Source organism: Nerophis ophidion, linkage group LG26 (assembly GCF_033978795.1).
Source record: "Nerophis ophidion isolate RoL-2023_Sa linkage group LG26, RoL_Noph_v1.0, whole genome shotgun sequence".
NCBI classification, from domain to species: domain Eukaryota; kingdom Metazoa; phylum Chordata; class Actinopteri; order Syngnathiformes; family Syngnathidae; genus Nerophis; species Nerophis ophidion.
This window is the reverse complement of record NC_084636.1, coordinates 6,624,274-6,646,697: the sequence shown is the minus strand read 5'-3', so window position 1 is coordinate 6,646,697 and position 22,424 is coordinate 6,624,274. Positions and strand designations below refer to the sequence as shown.

The following is a 22,424-nucleotide window of genomic DNA, read 5'->3' as shown; positions in this document are numbered from 1 at the left end:
TTCTTTATCATATTTCAAATATCAATATTAATCATATTTAATATTTAAATGACAAACATAAAAAACTAGAATGGCATGTCGTTTTTGAAAAGGACAAGGTTGAAGCGGCGAGGCCGAATCCTCTTTATTGGCAAAGTATGTTCAACACAATAGGACTATGACGTAAACAATCATGTTCTTTATCATATTTCATATATCAACGTTAATCATATTTAATATATAAATGATAAACAATAAAAACAAAAATGGTGGTTTGTAGTTTTTGAAAAGGACAGGGTTGAAGCGGCGAGGCCGAATCCTCTTTATTGGCAAAGTATGTTAAACACAATAGGACTTTGACGTAAACAATCATGTTCTTTATCATATTTCATATATCAATGTTAATCCAATTTAATATATGAATTATAAACAATAAAAACAAAAATGGTGGTTTTTAGTTTTTGAAAAGAACAGGGTTGAAGCGGTGGGGCAGAATCCTCTTTATTGGCAAAGTATGATCAACACAACAGGAGTTGCAGGTAAACAATCATGTTCTTTATCATATTTCAAATATCAATGTTAATCATATTTAATATATAACTGATAAACATAAAAACTAAAATGGTGTTTTGTAGTTTTTGAAAAGAACCGGGTTGAAGCGGCGAGGCCGAATCCTCTTTATTGGCAAAGTATGTTAAACACAATACGACTTTGACGTAAACAATCATGTTCTTTATCATATTTTATACATCAACGTTAATCATATTTAATATGTAAATGACAAACATAAAAAACTAGAATGGTGTGTCGTTTTTGAAAAGAACCGAGTTGAAGCGGCGAGGCCAAATCCTCTTTATTGGCAAAGTATGTTAAACACAATACGACTTTGACGTAAACAATCATGTTCTTTATCATATTTTATACATCAACGTTAATCATATTTAATATGTAAATGACAAACATAAAAAACTAGAATGGTGTGTCGTTTTTGAAAAGAACCGAGTTGAAGCGGCGAGGCCAAATCCTCTTTATTGGCAAAGTATGTTAAACACAATACGACTTTGACGTAAACAATCATGTTCTTTATCATATTTTATACATCAACGTTAATCATATTTAATATGTAAATGACAAACATAAAAAACTAGAATGGTGTGTCGTTTTTGAAAAGGACAGGGTTGAAGCGGCGAGGCCGAATCCTCTTTATTGGCAAAGTATGTTAAACACAACAGGACTTTGACGTAAACAATCATGTCCTTTATCATACTTCATATATCAATGTTAATCATATTTAATATATAAATGATAAACATAAACAACTAGAATGGTGTGTCGTTTTTGAAAAGCACAGGGTTGAAGCGGCGAGGCCGAATCCTCTTTATTGGCAAAGTATGTTAAACACAAAAGGACTTCGACGTAAACAATCATGTTCTTTATCATATTTCATATATCAACGTTAATCATATTTAATATATAAATGATAAACAAAAATGGTGGTTTGTATTTTTTGAAAAGGACAGGGTTGAAAGAATCCTCTTTATTGGCAAAGTATGTTAAACACAATAGGACTTTGACATAAAAAAATCATGTTCTTTATCATATTTCATATATCAATGTTAATCCTATTTAATATATAAATTATAAACGTAAAAAACTAAAATGGTGTTTTGTAGTTTTTGAAAAGAACCGGGTTTAAGCGGCGAGGCCGAATCCTCTTTATTGGCAAAGTATGTTAAACACAATAGGACTTTGACGTAAACAATCATGTTCTTTTTCATATTTCATATATCAATGTTAATAATAGGGCTTCACGGTGGCAGAGGGGTTAGTGCATCTGCCTCACAATACGAAGGTCCTGCAGTCCTGGGTTCAAATCCAGGCTCGGGATCTTTCTGTGTGGAGTTTGCATGTTCTCCCCGTGAATGTGTGGGTTCCCTCCGGGTACTCCGGCTTCCTCCCACTTCCAAAGACATGCACCTGGGGATAGGTTGATTGGCAACACTAAATTGGCCCTAGTGTGTGAATGTTGTCTGTCTATCTGTGTTGGCCCTGTGATGAGGTGGCGACTTGTCCAGGGTGTACACCGCCTTCCGCCCGATTGTAGCTGAGATAGGCGCCAGCGCCCCCCGCGACCCCAAAAGGGAATAAGCGGTAGAAAATGGATGGATGGATGTTAATAATATTTAATATATAAATTATAAACGTAAAAAACTAAAATGGTGTTTTGTAGTTTTTGAAAATAACAGGGTTTAAGCGGTAAGGCCGAATCCTCTTTATTGGCAAAGTATGTTAAACACTATAGGGCTTTGACGTAACTAATCATGTTTTTTTTTACATATTTCATATATCAATGTTAATCATATTTGATATATAAATTTTAAACGTAAAAAAACTAAAACGTGTTTTGTAGTTTTTGAAAAGAACAGGGTTGAAGCGGTGAGGCCGAATCCTCTTTATTGGCAAAGTATGTTCAACACAACAGGACTTGGACATAAACAATCAACTAAAATGTAAACAAATAAGTGATAGAAGGAAAAAAAGCTGACGAGGTGAGCATGAGTCCGTCGTAACCGTGAAGCAACATCAAGAAGACGATTAAAGGTGACAAGTGCACGCCGGTGACCCTCGCCTTGACCTTTAACCCCCCCCCCCCCCCCCCCCAGTCCGAGGGGGAGCCACAACGAGGGAGCGTGAGGACCGCCTGTAAGCTCCTTAGTCCCGCTAAGTCTGCCTTAATCTGCCGCTGCAGGTGAGACCTGCTCCAAACCTCGTCCCCCTTCCAGCCATGGACGAGCTTCTGCTTGGCGGCGGCGGCGGCGAGGACGAGGCCCGCTCGGAACACAGCTCCTGTGAGGCGGGAGACGCCGACAGGAGCATGGCGGACCGTCTGTTCGCCAAAGTGAGCGGCGGCGCCCGCAGGAGACTGCGGGACTTCGCCAGGAGGAACGGCCTCCTGATCCTGTCGGTGGTGGCCGTGCTGAGCGGCTGCACGCTGGGCTTCATGCTGAGGGGCACCCAGCTGTCCACGCAGGTACCTTACCCCACCCCCCAACCCCCCAACCCCCAGCCCCCATTTATCCCTTCACTGTATGCAAGCTTTTAGAATCCTCAACATTACCAGACACTGGCTAGCATGCTAGGCTAACTAACTTTCCAAACGCTATACCGTATTTCCTTGAATTGCTGCCGGGGCACTAATTAATTTAAAACCTCTTCCCACTCCGGCGCTTACCAAAGGCATGCGGTAAATTTAGGCCTGCGCTTATGAATTTGAGTGTGATGTAAGTATACCATCATGAATAGCACATAATTTAAAAAAAAAACGTTATGGTCTTATCTTTACTTATAAATGAAGTAAAAGCCAGCTCCTTCTGATCAAAAGCATCGATAACTGATTTATTGAAGTCTTCCTTATCTTTCTTCGGTTTTAAAAGTCTCTCTGTCTCGATGGAGATCTTCCTTTATTACCTCCTGCTTCGATTGAAAGTCCAGTTTAGAAAACGGTTTTATTTTAGATATGTAATCCTCCATGTTAAAAGTGCAAGCGAGAGGAAAAAATAAACGATCGCTGCTTGTTGTCACTTCTTCTGCAGCCGAGTAGTCGCAAGAAGGATCACTAGCGCCCTCTACCACCAGGAGGCGGGAGTCATTTAATGACTCATATTTGACACACGCAGCTACGGTATACTAATAAAACATAGCTGCTTACTGTTCTTTTTAGCATATTCAATAGCTTGGACCTTAAATCCTACTGAATAGATTTTAATCTTCTTCCCTTTAAGCGATTTCAAATGATTGAACTCAGCCTCCTCCATTTTGAAAATGATAACAGGTAAAGTGTCACTCGTGACGTGACGAGTTTGACCCGGTGGAAATTCTAGGGATATGCTAATTAGTTGGCGAAACGAGTTTGACCTGGCGGAAATTCTAGACGTGTGCTAATAAAAATGATATTTTGCGAAACGAGTTTGACCCGGCGTTAATCCTGAGCCGGCGGTAATGCTAAGCATGCGCTAATTATTTTGCGAAACGAGTTTGACCCGGCAGTAATTCTAGGTAGGCGCATACTATATACCTGGTGGCAATTCAAAGAAATACGGTAATTCGAGTTAGCATGTTGCTAACCTTAGCATGAGTTTCAACCCAGAAAAATGTTTAACATTTGGACAGCGACACTAAATTTCACCAGGAACAAATTGTCAACCCTGGAGAGTCAAAAGGTCCTGTGAGTTTATAAAATCACCCTTTTGAACAACAGGAAGTAGACTATGGAGGTTAATTACTGTCTTTTTTATACTGAATTTATGTAACTGATTTTTTTTGTGTGCAAAAATTCAATGTCTAAATAATTCAGTGTGAAAAAAAATTCAGTGTAAGAATTTTTTTCTTACACTGAATTCGGTGTAAAAGTTAAGTGAAAACTAAATTATTTTACTCAACAATTTATACACTTAAAATTTTCACACTGTTTTTTTTAACACTGAATGTTTATAAACGGATTTTTTTATTTACTTTTTAATGCAGTGTAAAAAAAATCATTGTAAAAAAAAAAGGTGTAAAAGTTCAGTGTAAATAAAAAATCTGTTTATAAACATTCAGTGTTAAGAAAAATCAGTGTAAAAATTTTCAGTCTATAAAATTGTTGTGTAAAATAATTTTTTTTTTACACTTAACTTTTATGCAGAATTTTTTTCCCACTGAATTTTTATACACTGCTTTTTTTTTACACTGAATGTTTTAAGGTTGGAAAACAAAAAAATACTTACACAAAATAATGCAGTGTATAGATTCAGTGTAAAAAAAATGTATGTGCAAAAAAAATGTAGTTAAAAAATTCAGTGGAGAAAATTAAATGTACAAAAATTCAGTGGGGAAAAAAAGTGTAAAAAAAATTATTTTACACAATTTTATACACTGAAAATTTTCACCCAGATTTTTTTTTAACACTGAATGTTCATAAACGGATGTTTTATTTACTTTTTAATGCAGTGTGTAAAGTGTATAAAGATTCAGTGTAAAAAAAAAATTCTGTGTAAAAAAATCGGTATGAATAAAAATTGAGGTTTTAAACCTTTAAGTATAGTGTTAAAAAAATTCAGTGTAGAAAAAATGTGTGTAAAAGTACAGTGTAAATGAAAAATATGTTTATAAACGTTCAGCGTAAAAAAAAATCAGTGTCAAAAATGTTTGTATATAAAATTTTAGTGTAAAATAATGCAGTGTATAAGGATTCAGTGTAAAAAAAATGTCTGTGCAAAAAAAAAGAGTGTTAAAAAAAATCAGTGTTAGAAAATAAAGTGAAAAAATCAATTTAAAAAATCAGTGTATAAAAATTCAGTGGAAAAAAATTCACTGTATTAAAATTACGTGTATAAAGAAAAAGCTTGGTATAAAAACTCAGTGTACATCAAAAATATGTTTGTAAATATTGAGTGTTAAAAAAATGTCAGTGTATAAATTGTTGGTGTAAAATAATGCAGTGTATAAAGATTCAGTGTAAAAAAATGTCTGTTCAAAAAAAGTAAGTGTAAAGAAAATAAAGTGTAAAAAGATCAGTGTATAAAAATTCACTGTGAAAAAATTCAGTGTAAAAATAAAGCAGGGTACAAAAATTCAGTGTAAATATGAAACATTTTTGTAAACATTGTGTTAAAAATCAGTCTAAAAAGTAGGGTATAAAAAAAATTCAGTGTGAATCAATTAATTGTGTAAAAGTTCAGTGTAAAAAAAACCCAGTGTAAATATGTTTATAAAAATCAGTGTGAAAATTTTGAGTGTATAAAATGTTAGTGTAAAATAATGCAGTATATAAAGATTCAGTGTAAAAAAAATTGTTTTTGCAAAACAATTAAGTGTAAAAAAATCAGTGTATAAAAATTCAGTGTGGAAAAAATAAATAAAGCTGGGTATAAAAATTAATTGGAAAACAAATGGTGTAAAAGTTCACTGTACAAAAATCAGTATAATTAAAAATATGTTTATAAAAATCAGTGTTAGTGTAAAATAATGCAGTGTATAAAGATTCAGTGTAAAAAAATGTCTGTGCAAAAAAAAAACAAGTGTAAAAATAAAGCAGGGTATAAAAATTCATTGTAAAAAAAAAAACGTGTGTAAAATTTCAGTGTGAAAATTTTCAGTGTGTAAAATAATGCTGTGGATAAAGATTCAGTGTAAAACAAATAGTGTGTCAAAAAATTAAGTGTAAAAAAATCAGTGTATAAAAATTCAGTGTGAAAAAAAAAATAAAGCTGGGTATAAAAATTAATTGGAAAACAAATGGTGTAAAAGTTCACTGTACAAAAATCAGTATAAATAAAAAATATGTTTATAAAAATCAGTGTGAAGAGTTTTAGTGTATAAAATGTTAGTGTAAAATCATGCAGTGTATAAAGATTCAGTGTAAAAAAATGGCTGTGCAAAAAAAATAAGTGTAAAAATAAAGCAGGGTATAAAAATTCATTGTAAAAAAAAAAAACGTGTGTAAAAGTTCAGTGTGAAAATTTTCAGTGTGTAAAATAATGCTGTGGATAAAGATTCAGTGTAAAACAAATAGTGTGTCAAAAAATTAAGTGTAAAATAATCAGTGTTATAAAAATCTGTTTAAAAAAACAAATATTGTAAAATATATTATAAAGTATTGGTTGCTTCAAAACTCACTTCCGGTGGATTGTAATATTTACAAATGTTACAAATATAAATTTTCTGATTTTTTTTTAAACTAAATTTTATTTTACAAACTTTTAAACACAAACTTTGTTCACATATTTGTATTAAATGAAATTGTTTTTACACATAAATTGACACAAGTTCAAGTTCCTGATGACGACAATACGAACTTCGCAAAGTGCGGAACTTCATCCCAAATGCATCAACTTCCTGTTCCCCTTCACCGAGTCATTTGCTTTTATTTTGAAATGCAGGCAAAAATCTACTTCTCCTTCCCGGGGGAACTTCTCATGAGGATGCTGAAGATGCTCATCCTGCCCCTCATCACGTCCAGGTGGGTCGTCACGCTACCGCTTTAGCAACCGCCGCTCCGCCCTCGCCTTCTTTGACGTTGTAAGCTCCGCCCCCTGGGTCATGTGCGCAGTCTGATGTCGGGCCTGTCGTCCATGGAGTCGAAGGCGTGCTGCCGCATGGGCGTGCTGACCGTCACCTATTACCTGTGGACCACCTTCATCGCCGTGGTGGTGGGCATCGTCTTGGTGGTCATCATCAAGCCCGGCGTCGGCACGGAGATGGAGAGCAACCGGCTGGGGGGCGGGCCCGTTATGACGTCGGCCGACGCCCTCCTTGACCTGATCAGGTGAGTGTCTCCGCCCTCCTCTATGTCAGTCGCCGTCACGTTCATAGCTCCGCCCCTCGCCCTGCTTTCGTCGAGATGCCAACGCGGACCGTGATCCTTTGTTGTGTTGCCGTGGAAACCAACCGGCACGTGCATCCAATCAGCCGAGAAGCTAACGAGCGTATTTTTGGTAATCCGGCGAGGATGAGTGACGGATTAGGTCATGGTGATCTCTGCTGCTGCACGTGCAGGCCTGCGGGCCACGCCCCCCGTCTTGAGCTTCTGAGCGTCCTGCTGTCACTGACCCGGTTTCTGCTCCGCCCACAGGAACATGGTCCCGTCCAATCTGATCGAGGCCACGTTCCAGCAGGTGAGCGCCGGAACTCCGCCGCCACATGACCGCCGCCGCCGCCGCCGCTCACTTCCTGTTTGTGTCGTCAGTACAAAACGGACCTGGTGCCCATCCTGAAGGTCCCGACCAGGACCATCCAGCCCAACTTCGTGTACGTGGTGCCGGACGAGCGCGAGCCCAAAGGTCGCACGGTGTTCCTGGAGCTGACTCCGCCCCCCGAGGTCACGTACAAGACGAGTCCCGGCAGCAGCCAGCAGATGAACGTGCTCGGCATCGTCATCTTCTCCGCCACCATGGGTAAGCGTGGGAGTTCGGGCGGGTGGGCGGGCAAGGGTGTCGAACGTGCGCGCATGTTGACCGGCGATGACGTCACGGCAGGGCTGTTGCTGGGCAGGATGGGCGAGCGAGGAGCGCCGCTGGTCAACGTGTGCCAGTGCATCAACGAGTGCGTCATGAAAATCATCAACGCCGCCGTGTGGTGAGCGGAAGACACCTGTGGGCGGGGCTTGTATAAAAAAAATTCCAACCTGGTCTCATTGCAGGTACTTCCCGTTCGGCATCATCTTCCTGGTGGCGGGCAAGATCCTGGACATGCAGGACCCGAGCACGCTGGGGAAGAAGCTGGGCTGGTACGGCGTCACCGTGCTCGCCGGCCTCTTCGTGCACGGCCTGGTGCTCCTCCCCCTTTTCTACTTCCTGCTCACGAGGAAGAATCCCTTCACGTACATCCGTGGGCTCCTGCAGGCCCTGGTCATCGCCCTGGCCACCTCCTCCAGGTGAGTCCGCCTTCGCCGCCGCCTTCGCCGCCGCTTTCGCCGCCGCTTTCGCCGCCGCGTTGGCCGCCGCCTTCGCCGCGACGTTTTTAAAGGGGAACATTATCAGCAGACCTATGCAAGCGTCAATATATACCTTGATGTTGCAGAAAAAAGACCATATATTTTTTTAACCGATTTCCGAACTCTAAATGGGTGAATTTTGGCGAAATAAACGCCTTTCTATTATTCGCTCTCGGAGTTGTGACGTCACATAGGTAGTCAACGGCAATTTCTCAAACACATTACAAACATCGAGTCAAATCAGCTTTGTTATTTTCTGTTTTTTCGACAACACGATCAGGGACAGATTCAATTTGACTTACGTGGAGTGTGCTTTGATTAGCACGGCATGCTAATCGATGCTAACATGCTATTAAGGCTAGCTGTATGTGCATGGTTATGCCTCATTTGTAGCTATATTCACAACCAGCCTTCACCCACATTTAATGCCAAACAAACACATACCAATCGACGGATTCAAGTTGCACCAGTGTCAAAAGATGCGAAAGTTGCACATTTTACCGGTGATGCTACGACGGACATGGCACGGAGAAACGTGTGGATGTCCTGCGACACTCAAAGCAGATGCATTTCCAACGATAAAGTCAACGAAATCACAAACGTGAGTTTTGTTGATGATATTGACTTATGTGCTAATCAGACATATTTGGTCGCGGCATGACTGCCAGCTAATCGATGCTAACATGCTATTTAGGCTAGCTGTATGTACATTTGTAGCTATATTTGCATCCAGCCTTTCCCTCCACCCACATTTAATGCCAAACAAACACATACCAATCGACTGATTTAAGTTGCACCAGTGTCAAAAGATGTGAAAGTTGCACATTTTACCGGTGATGCTACGACGGACATGGCACGGAGAAATGTGTGGATATCCTGCGACACTCAAAGCAGATGCATTTCCAACGATAAAGTCAACGAAATCACAAAGGGGAGTTTTGTTTATGTTATTGACTTATGTGCTAATCAGACATATTTGGTCGCTGCATGATTGCCAGCTAATCGATACTAACATGCTATTTAGGCTACCTGTATGTACATTTGTAGCTGTATTTGCATCCAGCCTTTCCCTCAACCCACATTTAATGCCAAACAAACACATACCAATCGGCGGATTCAAGTTGCACCAGTATCAAAAGATGCGAAAGTCCCTCGTTTGGTCTGCACATTTTACCGGCGATGCTATGACAGACATGGCACGGATATCCTGCGACACTCAAAGCAGATCCATTTCCAACGATAAAGTCAACAAAATCACAAAGGGGAGTTTTGTTGATGTTATTGACTTATGTGCTAATCAGACATATTTGGTCGCGGCATGACTGCCAGCTAATTGATGCTAACATTCTATTTAGGCTAGCTGTATGTACATTTGTAGCTATATTTGCATCCAGCCTTTCCCTCCACACACATTTAATGCCAAACAAACACTTACCAATCGGTAGATTTACAGATAGCAAAAATCAGGCACTTTAAAGCCTTTTTTCGGGTTATTCCATGATGGGTAAAATTTTGAAAAAAAAAATGTAAAAATGAAATAAGCCACTGGGAACAGATTTTTATCGGTTTTAACCCTTCTGAAATTGTGATAAAGTTCCCCTTAAAACGCTGACGGCGCTCCCCCCCCCAGCTCTGCGACGCTGCCCATCACCATGAAGTGTCTGCTGGAGAACTGCCACGTGGACCGCCAGATCGCCCGCTTCGTGCTGCCCGTGGGCGCCACCATCAACATGGACGGCACGGCGCTCTACGAGGCGGTGGCGGCCATCTTCATCGCCCAGGTCAACGACTACGAGCTGGACTTCGGACAGCTGGTCACCATCAGGTGAGCGTTCCACATACTTGCCAACCCTCCCGGATTTTCCTAGAGACTCCCGAAATTCAGCGCCTCTCCCGAAAACCTCTGGGGGGACAAATTTTCTACCGAAAATCTCCCGAAATTCAGGCGGAGCTGGAGGCCACGCCCCCTCCAGCTCCAGGCGGACCTGAGTGAGGACAGCCTGTTTTTTTCTGTCCACTTTCCCACAATATAAACAGCGCGCTTGCCCAATGACGTTATAACTATAGAATGAATCAAGGGCGAGTTCTTGGATTCTTATGTGGGTTTATTGTTAGCCAGTTTCATTAACGTCCTCCCAACGCGGTAACAACACACAACAACAGCAGTCACGTTTTCGTCTACCGTAAAACAGTTTGTCTGCCGTAAACGGCAATGTTGTGACACTCTTAAATAGGACAATACTGCCACCTACTGTACATGCACCACAACAATTTCAGGCAACTTCAACCCTTTTACTAATACCCTCCTCCATTCACATCCCATCTCCCCGGATTGTAAATAACCTAATGTAAATAATTAAATTAATTGGCAAGTATGGATACTGTAATAACTTGAAGTAAATAATTAAGATTAAAAACCAACCACAGACAAAAAATGAACTAAAAGTGTACCTTTTTGGTATTTGTATTATTATTGTTGTAAATAAAAATCTTTATATATCTAGCCAGGGTGGTCCTAAAGAGCTACGTGGTCTCAAGAAGGTAAATATGTATATAATATAATATAACATAATATAAAATAATATAATAAATTGTACAGCACTTTGGCTACTCCTTTGGTAAATTTTAAATTTGCTTTATAAATAAATTTGATTTGATACTGTCATACTTGCCAACCCTCCCGGATTTTCCTAGAGACTCCCGAAATTCAGCGCCTCTCCCGAAAACCTCCCGGGGGACCAATTTTCTACCGAAAATCTCCCGGAAATTCAGGCGGAGCTGGAGGCCACGCCCCCTCCAGCTCCAGGCGGACCTGAGTGAGGACTGCCTGTTTTCACGTCCGCTTTCCCACGATATAAACATCGCGCCTGCCTAATGACGTTATAACTGTAGAATGATCGAGGGCGAGGTCTTGGTTTCTTATGTGGGTTTATTGTTAGGCAGTTTCATTAACGTCCTCCCAGCGTGGTAACAACATACAACAACAGCAGTCACGTTTTCGTCTACCGTAAAGCAGTTTGTCTGCCGTAAACAGCAATGTTGTGGCACTCTTAAACAGGACAATACTGCCATACAATACTGTACATAGAAATAGAATAGAATAGAATACAAGTACTTTATTAAATCCTGGGGGAAATTCAGCACCACAGTTCGTTCACAGTAAACAATAATAATAATAAATAATAGATAACATATATTATATATCTAATATATAATACATGAATAATAAAAATATATTGTACACATATTCTACATTTAACTGCAGCCAAGAAGGAACATATGCATTATACGGTCTGATGGCTGTCGGTATGAAGGACCTCCTGTGTCGTTCCGTGTTACATTTTGGGAGTCTGAGCCTTCCACTGAACGTGCTCATTCTCTCCGCAAGGTCCGAGTGTAGTGGGAGGGAGGTGTTGTCCATAATGGCTGCGAGTTTTGCGAGACATCTCCTCTCTGACACCACCGTCAGAGAGTCTAGCTCCACTCCCAACACGTTACCGGCCTTCTCTACCAACTTGTCCAGTCTGTATGTGTCCCTCGCTCTCAGCCCAGGCGTATGGTTAGAAAAGTAGTGACAGAGAATAGAACAAGGATGGACAATTCAACCCTTAACTCAACAATGAGTTGATCAGTGTTATGTGTGTGTATATGTGTAAATAAATGAACACTGAGATTCAAGTATTTCTTTTATTTATATCCATCCATCCATCCATCCATCCATCCATCATCTTCCGCTTATCCGAGGTCGGGTCGCGGGGGCAACAGCCTAAGCAGGGAAACCCAGACTTCCCTCTCCCCAGCCACTTCGTCTAGCTCTTCCCGGGTGATCCCAAGGCGTTCCCAGACCAGCCGGGAGACATAGTCTTCCCAACGTGTCCTGGGTCTTCCCCGTGGCCTCCTACAGGTTGGACGTGCCCTAAACACCTCCGTAGGGAGGCGTTCGGGTGGCATCCTGACCAGATGCCCGAACCACCTCATCTGGCTCCTCTCGATGTGAAGGAGCAGCGGCTTTACTTTGAGTTCCTCCCGGATGGCAGAGCTTCTCACCCTATCTCTAAGGGAGAGCCCCGCCACACGGCGGAGGAAACTCATTTCGGCCGCTTGTACCCGTGATCTTATCCTTTCGGTCATGACCCAAAGCTCATGACCATAGGTGAGGATGGGAACGCAGATCGACCGGTAAATTGAGAGCTTTGCCTTCCGGCTCAGCTCCTTCTTCACCACAACGGATCGGTACAACGTCCGCATTACTGAAGACGCCGCACCGATCCGCCTGTCCATCTCACGATCCACTCTTCCCCCACTCGTGAACAAGACTCCTAGGTACTTGAACTCCTCCACTTGGGGCAGGGTCTCCTCCCCAACCCGGAGATGGCATTCCACCCTTTTGCGGGCGAGAACCATGGACTCGGACTTGGAGGTGCTGATTCTCATTCCGGTCGCTTCACACTCTGCTGCGAACCGATCCAGCGAGAGCTGAAGATCCCGGTCAGATGAAGCCATCAGGACCACATCATCTGCAAAAAGCAGAGACCTAATCCTGCGGTTACCAAACCGGAACCTCTCAACGCCTTGACTGCGCCTAGAAATTCTGTCCCTAAAAGTTATGAACAGAATCGGTGACAAAGGACAGCCTTGGCGAAGTCCAACCCTCACTGGAAATGTGTTCGACTTACTGCCGGCAATGCGGACCAAGCTCTGGCACTGATCGTACAGGGAACGGACCGCCACAATAAGACAGTCCGATACCCCATACTCTCTGAGCACTCCCCACAGGAGTTCCCGAGGGACACGGTCGAATGCCTTCTCCAAGTCCACAAAGCACATGTAGACTGGTTGGGCAAACTCCCATGCACCCTCAAGAACCCTGCCGAGAGTATAGAGCTGGTCCACAGTTCCACGACCAGGACGAAAACCACACTGTTCCTCCTGAATCCGAGGTTCGACTATCCGACGTAGCCTCCTCTCCAGTACACCTGAATAAACCTTACCGGGAAGGCTGAGGAGTGTGATCCCACGATAGTTGGAACACACCCTCCGGTCCCCCTTCTTAAAGAGAGGAACCACCACCCCGGTCTGCCAATCCAGAGGTACCGCCCCCGATGTCCACGCGATGCTGCAAAGTCTTGTCAACCAAGACAGCCCCACAGCATCCAGAGCCTTAAGGAACTCCGGGCGGGTCTCGTCCACCCCTGGGGCCTTGCCACCGAGGAGCTTTTTAACTACCTCAGCGACCTCAGCCCCAGAAATAGAAGAGTCCACCACAGACTCCCCAGGCACTGCTTCCTCATAGGAAGACGTGTTGGTGGGATTGAGGAGGTCTTCGAAGTATTCCTTCCACCTATCCACAACATCCGCAGTTGAGGTCAGCAGAACACCATTCGCACCATACACGGTGTTGATAGTGCACTGCTTCCCCTTCCTGAGGCGGCGGACGGTGGTCCAGAATCGCTTCGAAGCCGTCCGGAAGTCGTTTTCCATGGCTCCCCCGAACTCCTCCCATGCTCCCAGCGACCGCTGAAGCTGCACACCGCTTGGCCTGTCGGTACCTGTCCACTGCCTCCGGAGTCCTATGAGCCAAAAGGACCCGATAGGACTCCTTCTTCAGCTTGACGGCATCCCTCACCGCTGGTGTCCACCAAGGGGTTTTAGGATTGCCGCCCCGACAGGCACCAACTACCTTGCGGCCACAGCTCCGATCTGCCGCCTCGACAATAGAGGTGCGGAACATGGTCCACTCGGACTCAATGTCCAGCACCTCCCTCGTGACATGTTCAAAGTTCTTCCGGAGGTGGGAATTAAATCTTTGTCTGACAGGAGACTCTGCCAGACGTTCCCAGCAGACCCTCACAATGCGTTTGGGCCTGCCAGGTCTGTCCGCCATCCTCCCCCACCATCGCAGCCAACTCACCACCAGGTGGTGATCGGTAGAAAGCTCCGCCCCTCTCTTCACCCGAGTGTCCAAAACATGAGGCCGCAAATCCGATGACACAACTACAAAGTCGATCATGGAACTGCGGCCTAGGGTGTCCTGGTGCCAAGTGCACATATGGACACCCTTATGTTTGAACATGGTGTTTGTTATGGACAAACTGTGACGAGCACAAAAGTCCAATAACAAAACACCACTCGGGTTCAGATCCGGGCGGCCATTCTTCCCAATCACGTCTCTCCAGGTTTCACTGTCGTTGCCAACGTGAGCGTTGAAGTCTCCCAGTAGGACAAGGGAATCACCCGGGGGGGCACTTTCCAGTACTCCCTCGGGTGTTCCCAAAAAGGGTGGGTACTCTGAACTGCTGTTTGGTGCGTAAGCACAAACAACAGTCAGGACCCGTCCCCCCACCCGAAGGCGGAGGGAGGCTACCCTTTCGTCCACCGGGTTGAACTCCAACGTACAGGCTTTGAGCCGGGGGGGAACAAGAATTGCCACCCCAGCCAGTCGCCTCTCACTGCCGGCAACGCCAGAGTGGAAGAGGATCCAATCCCTCTCGAGAGAACTGGTTCCAGAGCCCTTGCTGTGCGTCGAAGTGAGCCCGACTATATCCAGCCGGAATTTCTCGACTTCGCGCACTAGCTCAGGCTCTTTACCCCCCAGTGACGTGACGTTCCACGTCCCAAGAGCTAGCTTCTGTAGCCGAGGATCGGACCGCCAAGTGCCCTGCCTTCGGCTGCCGCCCAGCTCACAATGCACCCGACCTCTATGGCCCCTCCTATGAGTGGTGAGCCCATTGGAGGGGTGACCCACGTTGCCTCTTCGGGCTGTGCCCGGCCGGGCCCCATGGGAACAGGCCCGGCCACCAGGCGCTCGCCATCGTGCCCTGGCTCCAGAGGGGGGCCCCGGTGACCCGCGTCCGGGCGAGGGAAATCTGGGTCCATGATTTTTCTTCTTCATAAAGGTCTTCGAGCTGCTCTTTGTCGGATCCCTCACCTAGAACCTGTTTGCCTTGGGAGACCCTACCAGGGGGCTTTATGCCCCCAGACAACATAGCTCCTAGGATCATTGGGACACGCAAACTCCTCTACCACGATAAGGTTGCAGCTCAGAGAGGAGTTTTATTTTATCGTCAGGAGATTGACGAATGGGCTTCACGGTGGCAGAGGGGTTAGTGCGTCTGCCTCACAATACGAAGGTCCTGCAGTCCTGGGTTCAAATCCAGGCTCGGGATCTTTCTGTGTGGAGTTTGCATGTTCCCCCCGTGAATGCGTGGGTTCCCTCCGGGTACTCCGGCTTCCTCCCACTTCCAAAGACATGCACCTGGGGATAGGTTGATTGGCAACACTAAATTGGCCCTAGTGTGTGAATGTGAGTGTGAATGTTGTCTGTCTATCTGTGTTGGCCCTGCGATGAGGTGGCGACTTGTCCAGGGTGTACCCTGCCTTCCGCCCGATTGTAGCTGAGATAGGCGCCAGCGCCCCCCGCGACCCCGAAAGGGAATAAGCGGTAGAAAATGGATGGATGGATGGAGATTGACGAATGACAATTGAAATCTCCTGATGATTGAGGGAACCCCTCATGAAACAGTTCTGTAGAGATGAAGTAGTCTTGTGATTTTTCCCACACATACATATTGCGCTCTACCACGGTATCGAGCACTATTCTCTGGATAATCCAATTAAGACATATATATATATATACGTATATATATTTATATATGAAATACTTGACATGTAAATATACTCCTCCCCTCTTAACCACGCCCCCAACGACGCCCCCCACACCCCACCTCCCGAAATTGGAGGTCTCAAGGTTGGCAAGCATGGCGTTTGATGTTGTTGCCGCGGCAACCCCGCAGCCGTCCTCACCTCCCCTTCCCCCGCGTCTCTTCCCGCCAGCATCACCGCCACCGCCGCCAGCATCGGCGCGGCCGGCATCCCCCAGGCCGGCCTGGTTACCATGGTGATCGTGCTGACGTCCGTGGGCCTGCCCCCCGACGACATCACCCTCATCGTGGCCATCGACTGGATCCTGTAGGTGGCGGCGGAGTGAGTGGGTGTGGCCTGAGTGCGTCGCGTGACCGTGTACTTGGTTTCAGGGACCGGTTTCGGACCATGATCAACGTGCTGGGCGACGCCCTGGCGGCGGGCATCATCGCCCACCTGTGTCGGAAGGACTTCCCCCTCAGCGGGACGGGAAAGGTAAACGTCACGCGGCGGCAACCTGACGCCACGTGCTAAAAAAAAATAAAAAAATGTTCCTCCCCCACCCTCAGGGCGTCCCTTCGTACGGCACGCACACCCCCCACGTCCACGCCCACAGCGTGGACGTGCCCATGACGGAGATCCACACGCACAAAGACGGCGACGTGGTGTTGGACGGCCACGCCCACACCGTCTACTACAACATCTGTCAGGTGTGAGGAAACGTGGCGCCCAAAGGGGGCGGCGCCACCTTTCTCGGACATCAAAGGGACTGTGATTGAGGCCTCAAGTGACCTTCTCCAGGCGACTGCATGCTGGCGTGCGTCCGCTTCCTCTCGTGCTTTACTTCCTGCTTCCTGTTGGCGACGCGTCCATGGTGCATTTGTTCTTTTATTCTGAAATTCATTTTATTCTGGAAGTGGACTTTCCTCATCTTCCTTTCTCAAACAGGAAGTAGTTCTGCCTTAACCTCCGCTGCAGTCCTCACTTCATCTGCCAATGCACAAGAACACTCAATCTTTTTAAGTTTTTTTATGTAATATTGTGTTGAAAAACATAAAAGTCTTCATATAATTTAAAAAAATATATTTTTATCAATTTTTACAGTGGTTCTCAAACTTTTTAAATCTATTTTTAGATTTTGTTTATGTGATATTGTGTAGAAAAACTTAAAAAAGTCTTCATATGATTTAAAAAAATGTTTTTATCCTCTACAGTGGTTCTCAAACTTTTTTATATATATTTTTAGATTTTTTGTACGTAATGTGTTGAAAAAAATAAAAAAGTCTTCATATATTTAAAAAAATATATTTTTATCCTCTTTTACAGTGGTTTTCAAACTTTTTTATCTATAATTTTTAGATTTTTTTAATGTAATATTGTGTAGAAAAACATCAAAAAGTCTTCATATAATTCTCAAAAATATTTTTATCCTCTATTACAGTGGTTGTCAAACTTTTTTTAAATATATTTTTAGATTTTTTACATTATATTGTGTATAAAACCATATAAGTCTTCATATACATTTTGGTATATTGTTTATCCTCTATTACAGTGGTTCTCAAACTTTTTTGTATATATTTTTAGATTTTTTTTTTTAATATAATGTGTAGAAAAACATAAAAAGGTCTTATAATTTTTAAAAATATTTTTTTCCTCTATTGCAGTGGTTCTCAAACGTTTTTATATATTTTATTTTTTTTAATGTAATATTGTGTACAAAAACATAAAAAAGTCTTCATATTTTTTTAAAATATTTTTATCCTCAGAGTGGTTGTCAAACTTTTTTGAAATATATTTTTAGATTTTTTTTTTACGTTATATTGTGTATAAAACCATGTCTTCACAAACAGTTTTTTTAATATTGTTTATCCATTATTACAGTGGTTGTCCAACTTTTTTTATATTTATTTTTTTATAATTATTTTTTTAATTTAATATTGTGTAGAAAAGCATAAACAAGTCTTCATATAATTTGAAAATATTTTTTATCTATTACAGTAGTTCTAAAACTTTTTTAAAATATATTTTTAGATTTTTTTATGTGATATTGTGTAGAAAAACATAGTCTTCATATAAATTGTTTTATATTTTTATCCTCTATTACAGCGGTTCTCAAACTTTTTTTTAAATATCTTTTTAGATTTTTTTTTTATGTAATATTGTGTAGAAAAACATAAAAAAGTATATATTTTTTTTACATTTTTATCCTCTATTACAGTGGTTCTCAAACTTTTTATATATATTTTTAGATTTTTTTAATGTAATTTTGTGCAGAAAAACAAGTTTTCATATAATGTTTTTAGATTGTTATCCTCTAATACAGTGGTTCTCAAACTTTTTTCTCTATTCCATTTTTTTATGTAATATTGTGTAGAAAAACATAAAAAAGTCTTATTTTTTAAATTTTTATCCTCTATTACAGTAGTTCTCAAACTTTTTTTAAATATATTTTTAGATTTTTTATGTAATGTGTAGAAAAACATAAAAAAGTCTTATTATAATTTTTTTATATTTTCATCCTCTATTACAGTAGTTCTCAAACTTTTTTTAATATATTTTTAGATTTTTTTTAATGTAATATTGTGTAGAAAAACATAAAAAAGTCTTAATATAGTTTTTAAAAATATCTTTATCCTCACACGTATTTTTTTAATATATTTTTAGAATTTTTTATGTAATATTGTGTAGAAAAACATAGTCTTCATAAATTTTTTTAAATATGTTCATCCTCTATTACAATTTTTTGTTTGTTTTTTTTACATATTTTTAGATTTTTTTTTATTGAATATTGTGTAGAAAAACATAAAAAAGCCTTCATATTATTTTTCAAATATTTTTATCCTCTATTACAATGGTTCTCAAACTTTTCTGTATATATTTTTAGATGATTTTTCATGTAATATTGTGTAGAAAAGCTTAAACAAGTCTTCATATAATTTAAAAATATTTTTTATCTATTACAGTAGTTCTAAAACTTTTTTAAAATATATTTTTAGATTTTTTTATGTGATATTGTGTAGAAAAACATAGTCTTCATATAAATTGTTTTATATTTTTATCCTCTATTACAGCGGTTCTCAAACTTTTTTTTAAATATCTTTTTAGATTTTTTTTTTATGTAATATTGTGTAGAAAAACATAAAAAAGTCTTTGTATAATTTTTTTTACATTTTTATCCTCTATTACAGTGGTTCTCAAACTTTTTATATATATTTTTAGATTTTTTTAATGTAATTTTTTGCAGAAAAACAAGTTTTCATATAATGTTTTTAGATTGTTATCCTCTAATACAGTGGTTCTCAAACTTTTTTCTCTATTCCATTTTTTTATGTAATATTGTGTAGAAAAACATAAAAAAGTCTTATTTTTTAAATTTTTATCCTCTATTACAGTAGTTCTCAAACTTTTTTTAATATATTTTTAGATTTTTTATGTAATGTGTAGAAAAACATAAAAAAGTCTTATTATAATTTTTTTATATTTTCATCCTCTATTACAGTAGTTCTCAAACTTTTTTTAATATATTTTTAGATTTTTTTTAATGTAATATTGTGTAGAAAAACATAAAAAAGTCTTAATATAGTTTTTAAAAATATTTTTATCCTCACACGTATTTTTTTAATATATTTTTAGAATTTTTTATGTAATATTGTGTAGAAAAACATAGTCTTCATAAATTTTTTAAAATATGTTCATCCTCTATTACAATTTTTTTTTTTTTTTTTTTACATATTTTTAGATTTTTTTTAATTGAATATTGTGTAGAAAAACATAAAAAAGCCTTCATATTATTTTTCAAATATTTTTATCCTCTATTACAATGGTTCTCAAACTTTTCTGTATATATTTTTAGATGATTTTTCATGTAATATTGTGTAGAAAAACATAAACAAGTCTTCATATAATTTTAAAAATATTTTTATCCTCTATTACAGTAGTTCTAAAACTTTTTTTGAATATATTTTTAGATTTTTTTTATTTAATATTGTGTAGAAAAACATAGTCTTCATATAAATTGTTTTATATTTTTATCCTCTATTACAGTGGTTCGCAAACTTTTTTTTTAAATATCTTTTTAAATTTTTTTTAATGTAATATTGTGTAGAAAAACATAAGTCTTCATATAATATATTTTTAGATTGTTATCCTGTAATACGGTGGTTCTCAAACTTTTTTCTATATTGAATTTTTTTATGTAATATAGTGTAGAAAAACATAATAAAGTCTTGGGCGGCATAGCTCGGTTGGTAGAGTGGCTGTGCCAGCAGCTTGAGGGTTGCAGGTTCAATTCCCGCTTCCGCCATCCTAGTCACTGCCGTTGTGTCCTTGGGCAAGACACTTTACCCACCTGCTCCCAGTGCCACCCACACTGGTTTAAATGTAACTTAGATATTGGGTTTCACTATGTAAAGCGCTTTGAGTCACTAGAGAAAAGCGCTATATAAATATAATTCACTTCACAAAAAATTTCGCTTCTTCATATAAATAATTTCAGATTTTTATCCTCTATTATAGTGGTTCTCAAAACTTTTAATATATTTTTTAGATTTTTTTTTTTAATGTAATATTGTTTAGAAAAACATAAAAAAGTTTTCATATATTTAAAAAAATATTTTACAGTGGTTCTCCAACTTTTTTTTTTTCTACATATTTTTAGATTTTTTTAATGTAATATTGTGTAGGAAAACAAAGTCTTCATATAATTTTTCAAAATATTTTTTTATCCTCCATTACAGTGGTTCTCAAACATTTTTAAAAATATTTTTTATGTAATATTGTGTAAAAAACATAAAAGCCTTCATATAATTAAAAAATATATATTTTTATCCTCCATTACAGTGGTTCTCAAACTTTTTTTTAAGTATATCTTTAAAAAATTTTTATGCAATATTGTGCAGAAAAACAAAGTCTTTACATCTTTTTTTATATTTTTATCCTCTATTGTCAAACTTTTTTCACAGAAAACTCTTGGCTCTCCAGTATGATCATTAAGACCAACATTAAATACAGTAGCGTAGTACGCCAACGTATTCATTAAAACAAGCTGGAGTTTAATTTTACAAGTATATTTAATATGTTTTGCCCACTGTAACTCCATATACAGGATATTGATAGTAACAATAACACATTTTATTTGTAAAAATAACTTTACATTGAGTAAACAACCTCAAAGTGCTAAAGTGTATTAAAAACAAAATACTAGAACAGCCTAAGTTAGAAATAGTATGCATATATCTAAAAAAAAAAAAAGGCTTTTTAAAAAAAAAAAAAAAAGGGGTTTTAAGCCTTTTTTAAAAAGCACCCACAGTCTGTGGTACCTTCAGGTGGTCAGGGAAAGCCTTCCACAGACTGGGTGCGGCGGAGCAGAAAGCTCGGTCCCCCATTGTTTGTAGCTTTGTCCTCGGAGCTTGGAGGAGGTAAGCCTATCCGAAGTTGAGGTGTTCGTGTGGAGGATTTGGGAGTGAGTAGTTCTTTGAGGTACAGGGGGCATTTCCATGGAGGCACCGGTGGGTTAGTAGGGAGACTTTGTATTAAATCCTGAGTGGAACAGGAAGCCAGTGAAGGGATTTGAGAATTGGTGTAGCTTAAGTACAAAATTTAGCTCCACCTCAATTGTAGTTTACTGCGACAGATGTCACCATTCCATTACTAAATGAGCCAGACTACACTTACACAAAGAATTAAGACAGCTCAATGGTTAAGGCTGCTGCCTCTCACCTGGCACAACTGGGTTCAAATCCATAACGAGGAAGATCATGTATTTTGTTTCTCCTTGATCATAGTTCACTGATTACATTTGTATATGAGCGAACACCATAATTTTACAGGGTCCAGGATAGCTCAATGGTTAAGACTGCTGCCTCTCACGCAGTACTACTGGGATCAAATCCATAACTAGGAAGGTCTTATATTTTGTTTCTCCTTGATCATAGTTCACTGATTACATTTGTATATGAGCGAAAACCAAAGCTTATTGGGACCCACGATAGCTCAATGGTCAGCACTGTGGGCTCCTAATACAGGGGAAGTGAGTTCAAATCCCATACATGGAATCAGTAATTTGGCTGTATGGCGTCAAAACGACATACATTGGCTAATGTTATGTGCTAGTTGTTTGAGTAACATATAGTTGAAAAATTAAGTCAACACTAAAGATAATAATAATCTAAACTAAATTGTCAAATAGTCAATGATGACACCTCAGGGGTTACCTGTGAGTGTGTGTGTGAGAATGAATGAGTGTGTGTGTGTGTGAGAATGAGTGCGTGCGTGCGAGTGAGTGTAATTCCTGAGGTGGGTGGGAATAGGAGAATAAAGTTAAAAAAAAAAA

The 22,424-nt window shown here is 40.1% G+C and overlaps 1 protein-coding gene across 2 annotated transcripts; it reads left to right on the top strand.

Moving 5' to 3' along the window:
• Nucleotides 1-145: 145 nt before the first annotated feature.
• slc1a8a (solute carrier family 1 member 8a) lies at nucleotides 146-17,307 on the top strand. 2 transcript variants are annotated; one of them, XM_061888137.1, is made up of 12 exons: nucleotides 146-1,368; nucleotides 2,729-3,010; nucleotides 6,900-6,979; nucleotides 7,070-7,285; nucleotides 7,592-7,634; nucleotides 7,706-7,913; nucleotides 7,995-8,094; nucleotides 8,159-8,392; nucleotides 10,083-10,277; nucleotides 16,286-16,420; nucleotides 16,486-16,588; nucleotides 16,663-17,307. In XM_061888137.1, exons 2-12 carry the CDS (start codon nucleotides 2,765-2,767, stop codon nucleotides 16,807-16,809), a joined length of 1,707 nt encoding a protein of 568 aa, XP_061744121.1. In that variant the 5' UTR covers nucleotides 146-1,368; nucleotides 2,729-2,764; the 3' UTR covers nucleotides 16,810-17,307. The 2 variants fall into 2 exon arrangements, with proteins under 2 accessions (XP_061744121.1, XP_061744122.1); XM_061888138.1 differs by lacking the exon at nucleotides 16,286-16,420.
• The last annotated feature ends 5,117 nt before the right edge of the window (nucleotides 17,308-22,424 follow it).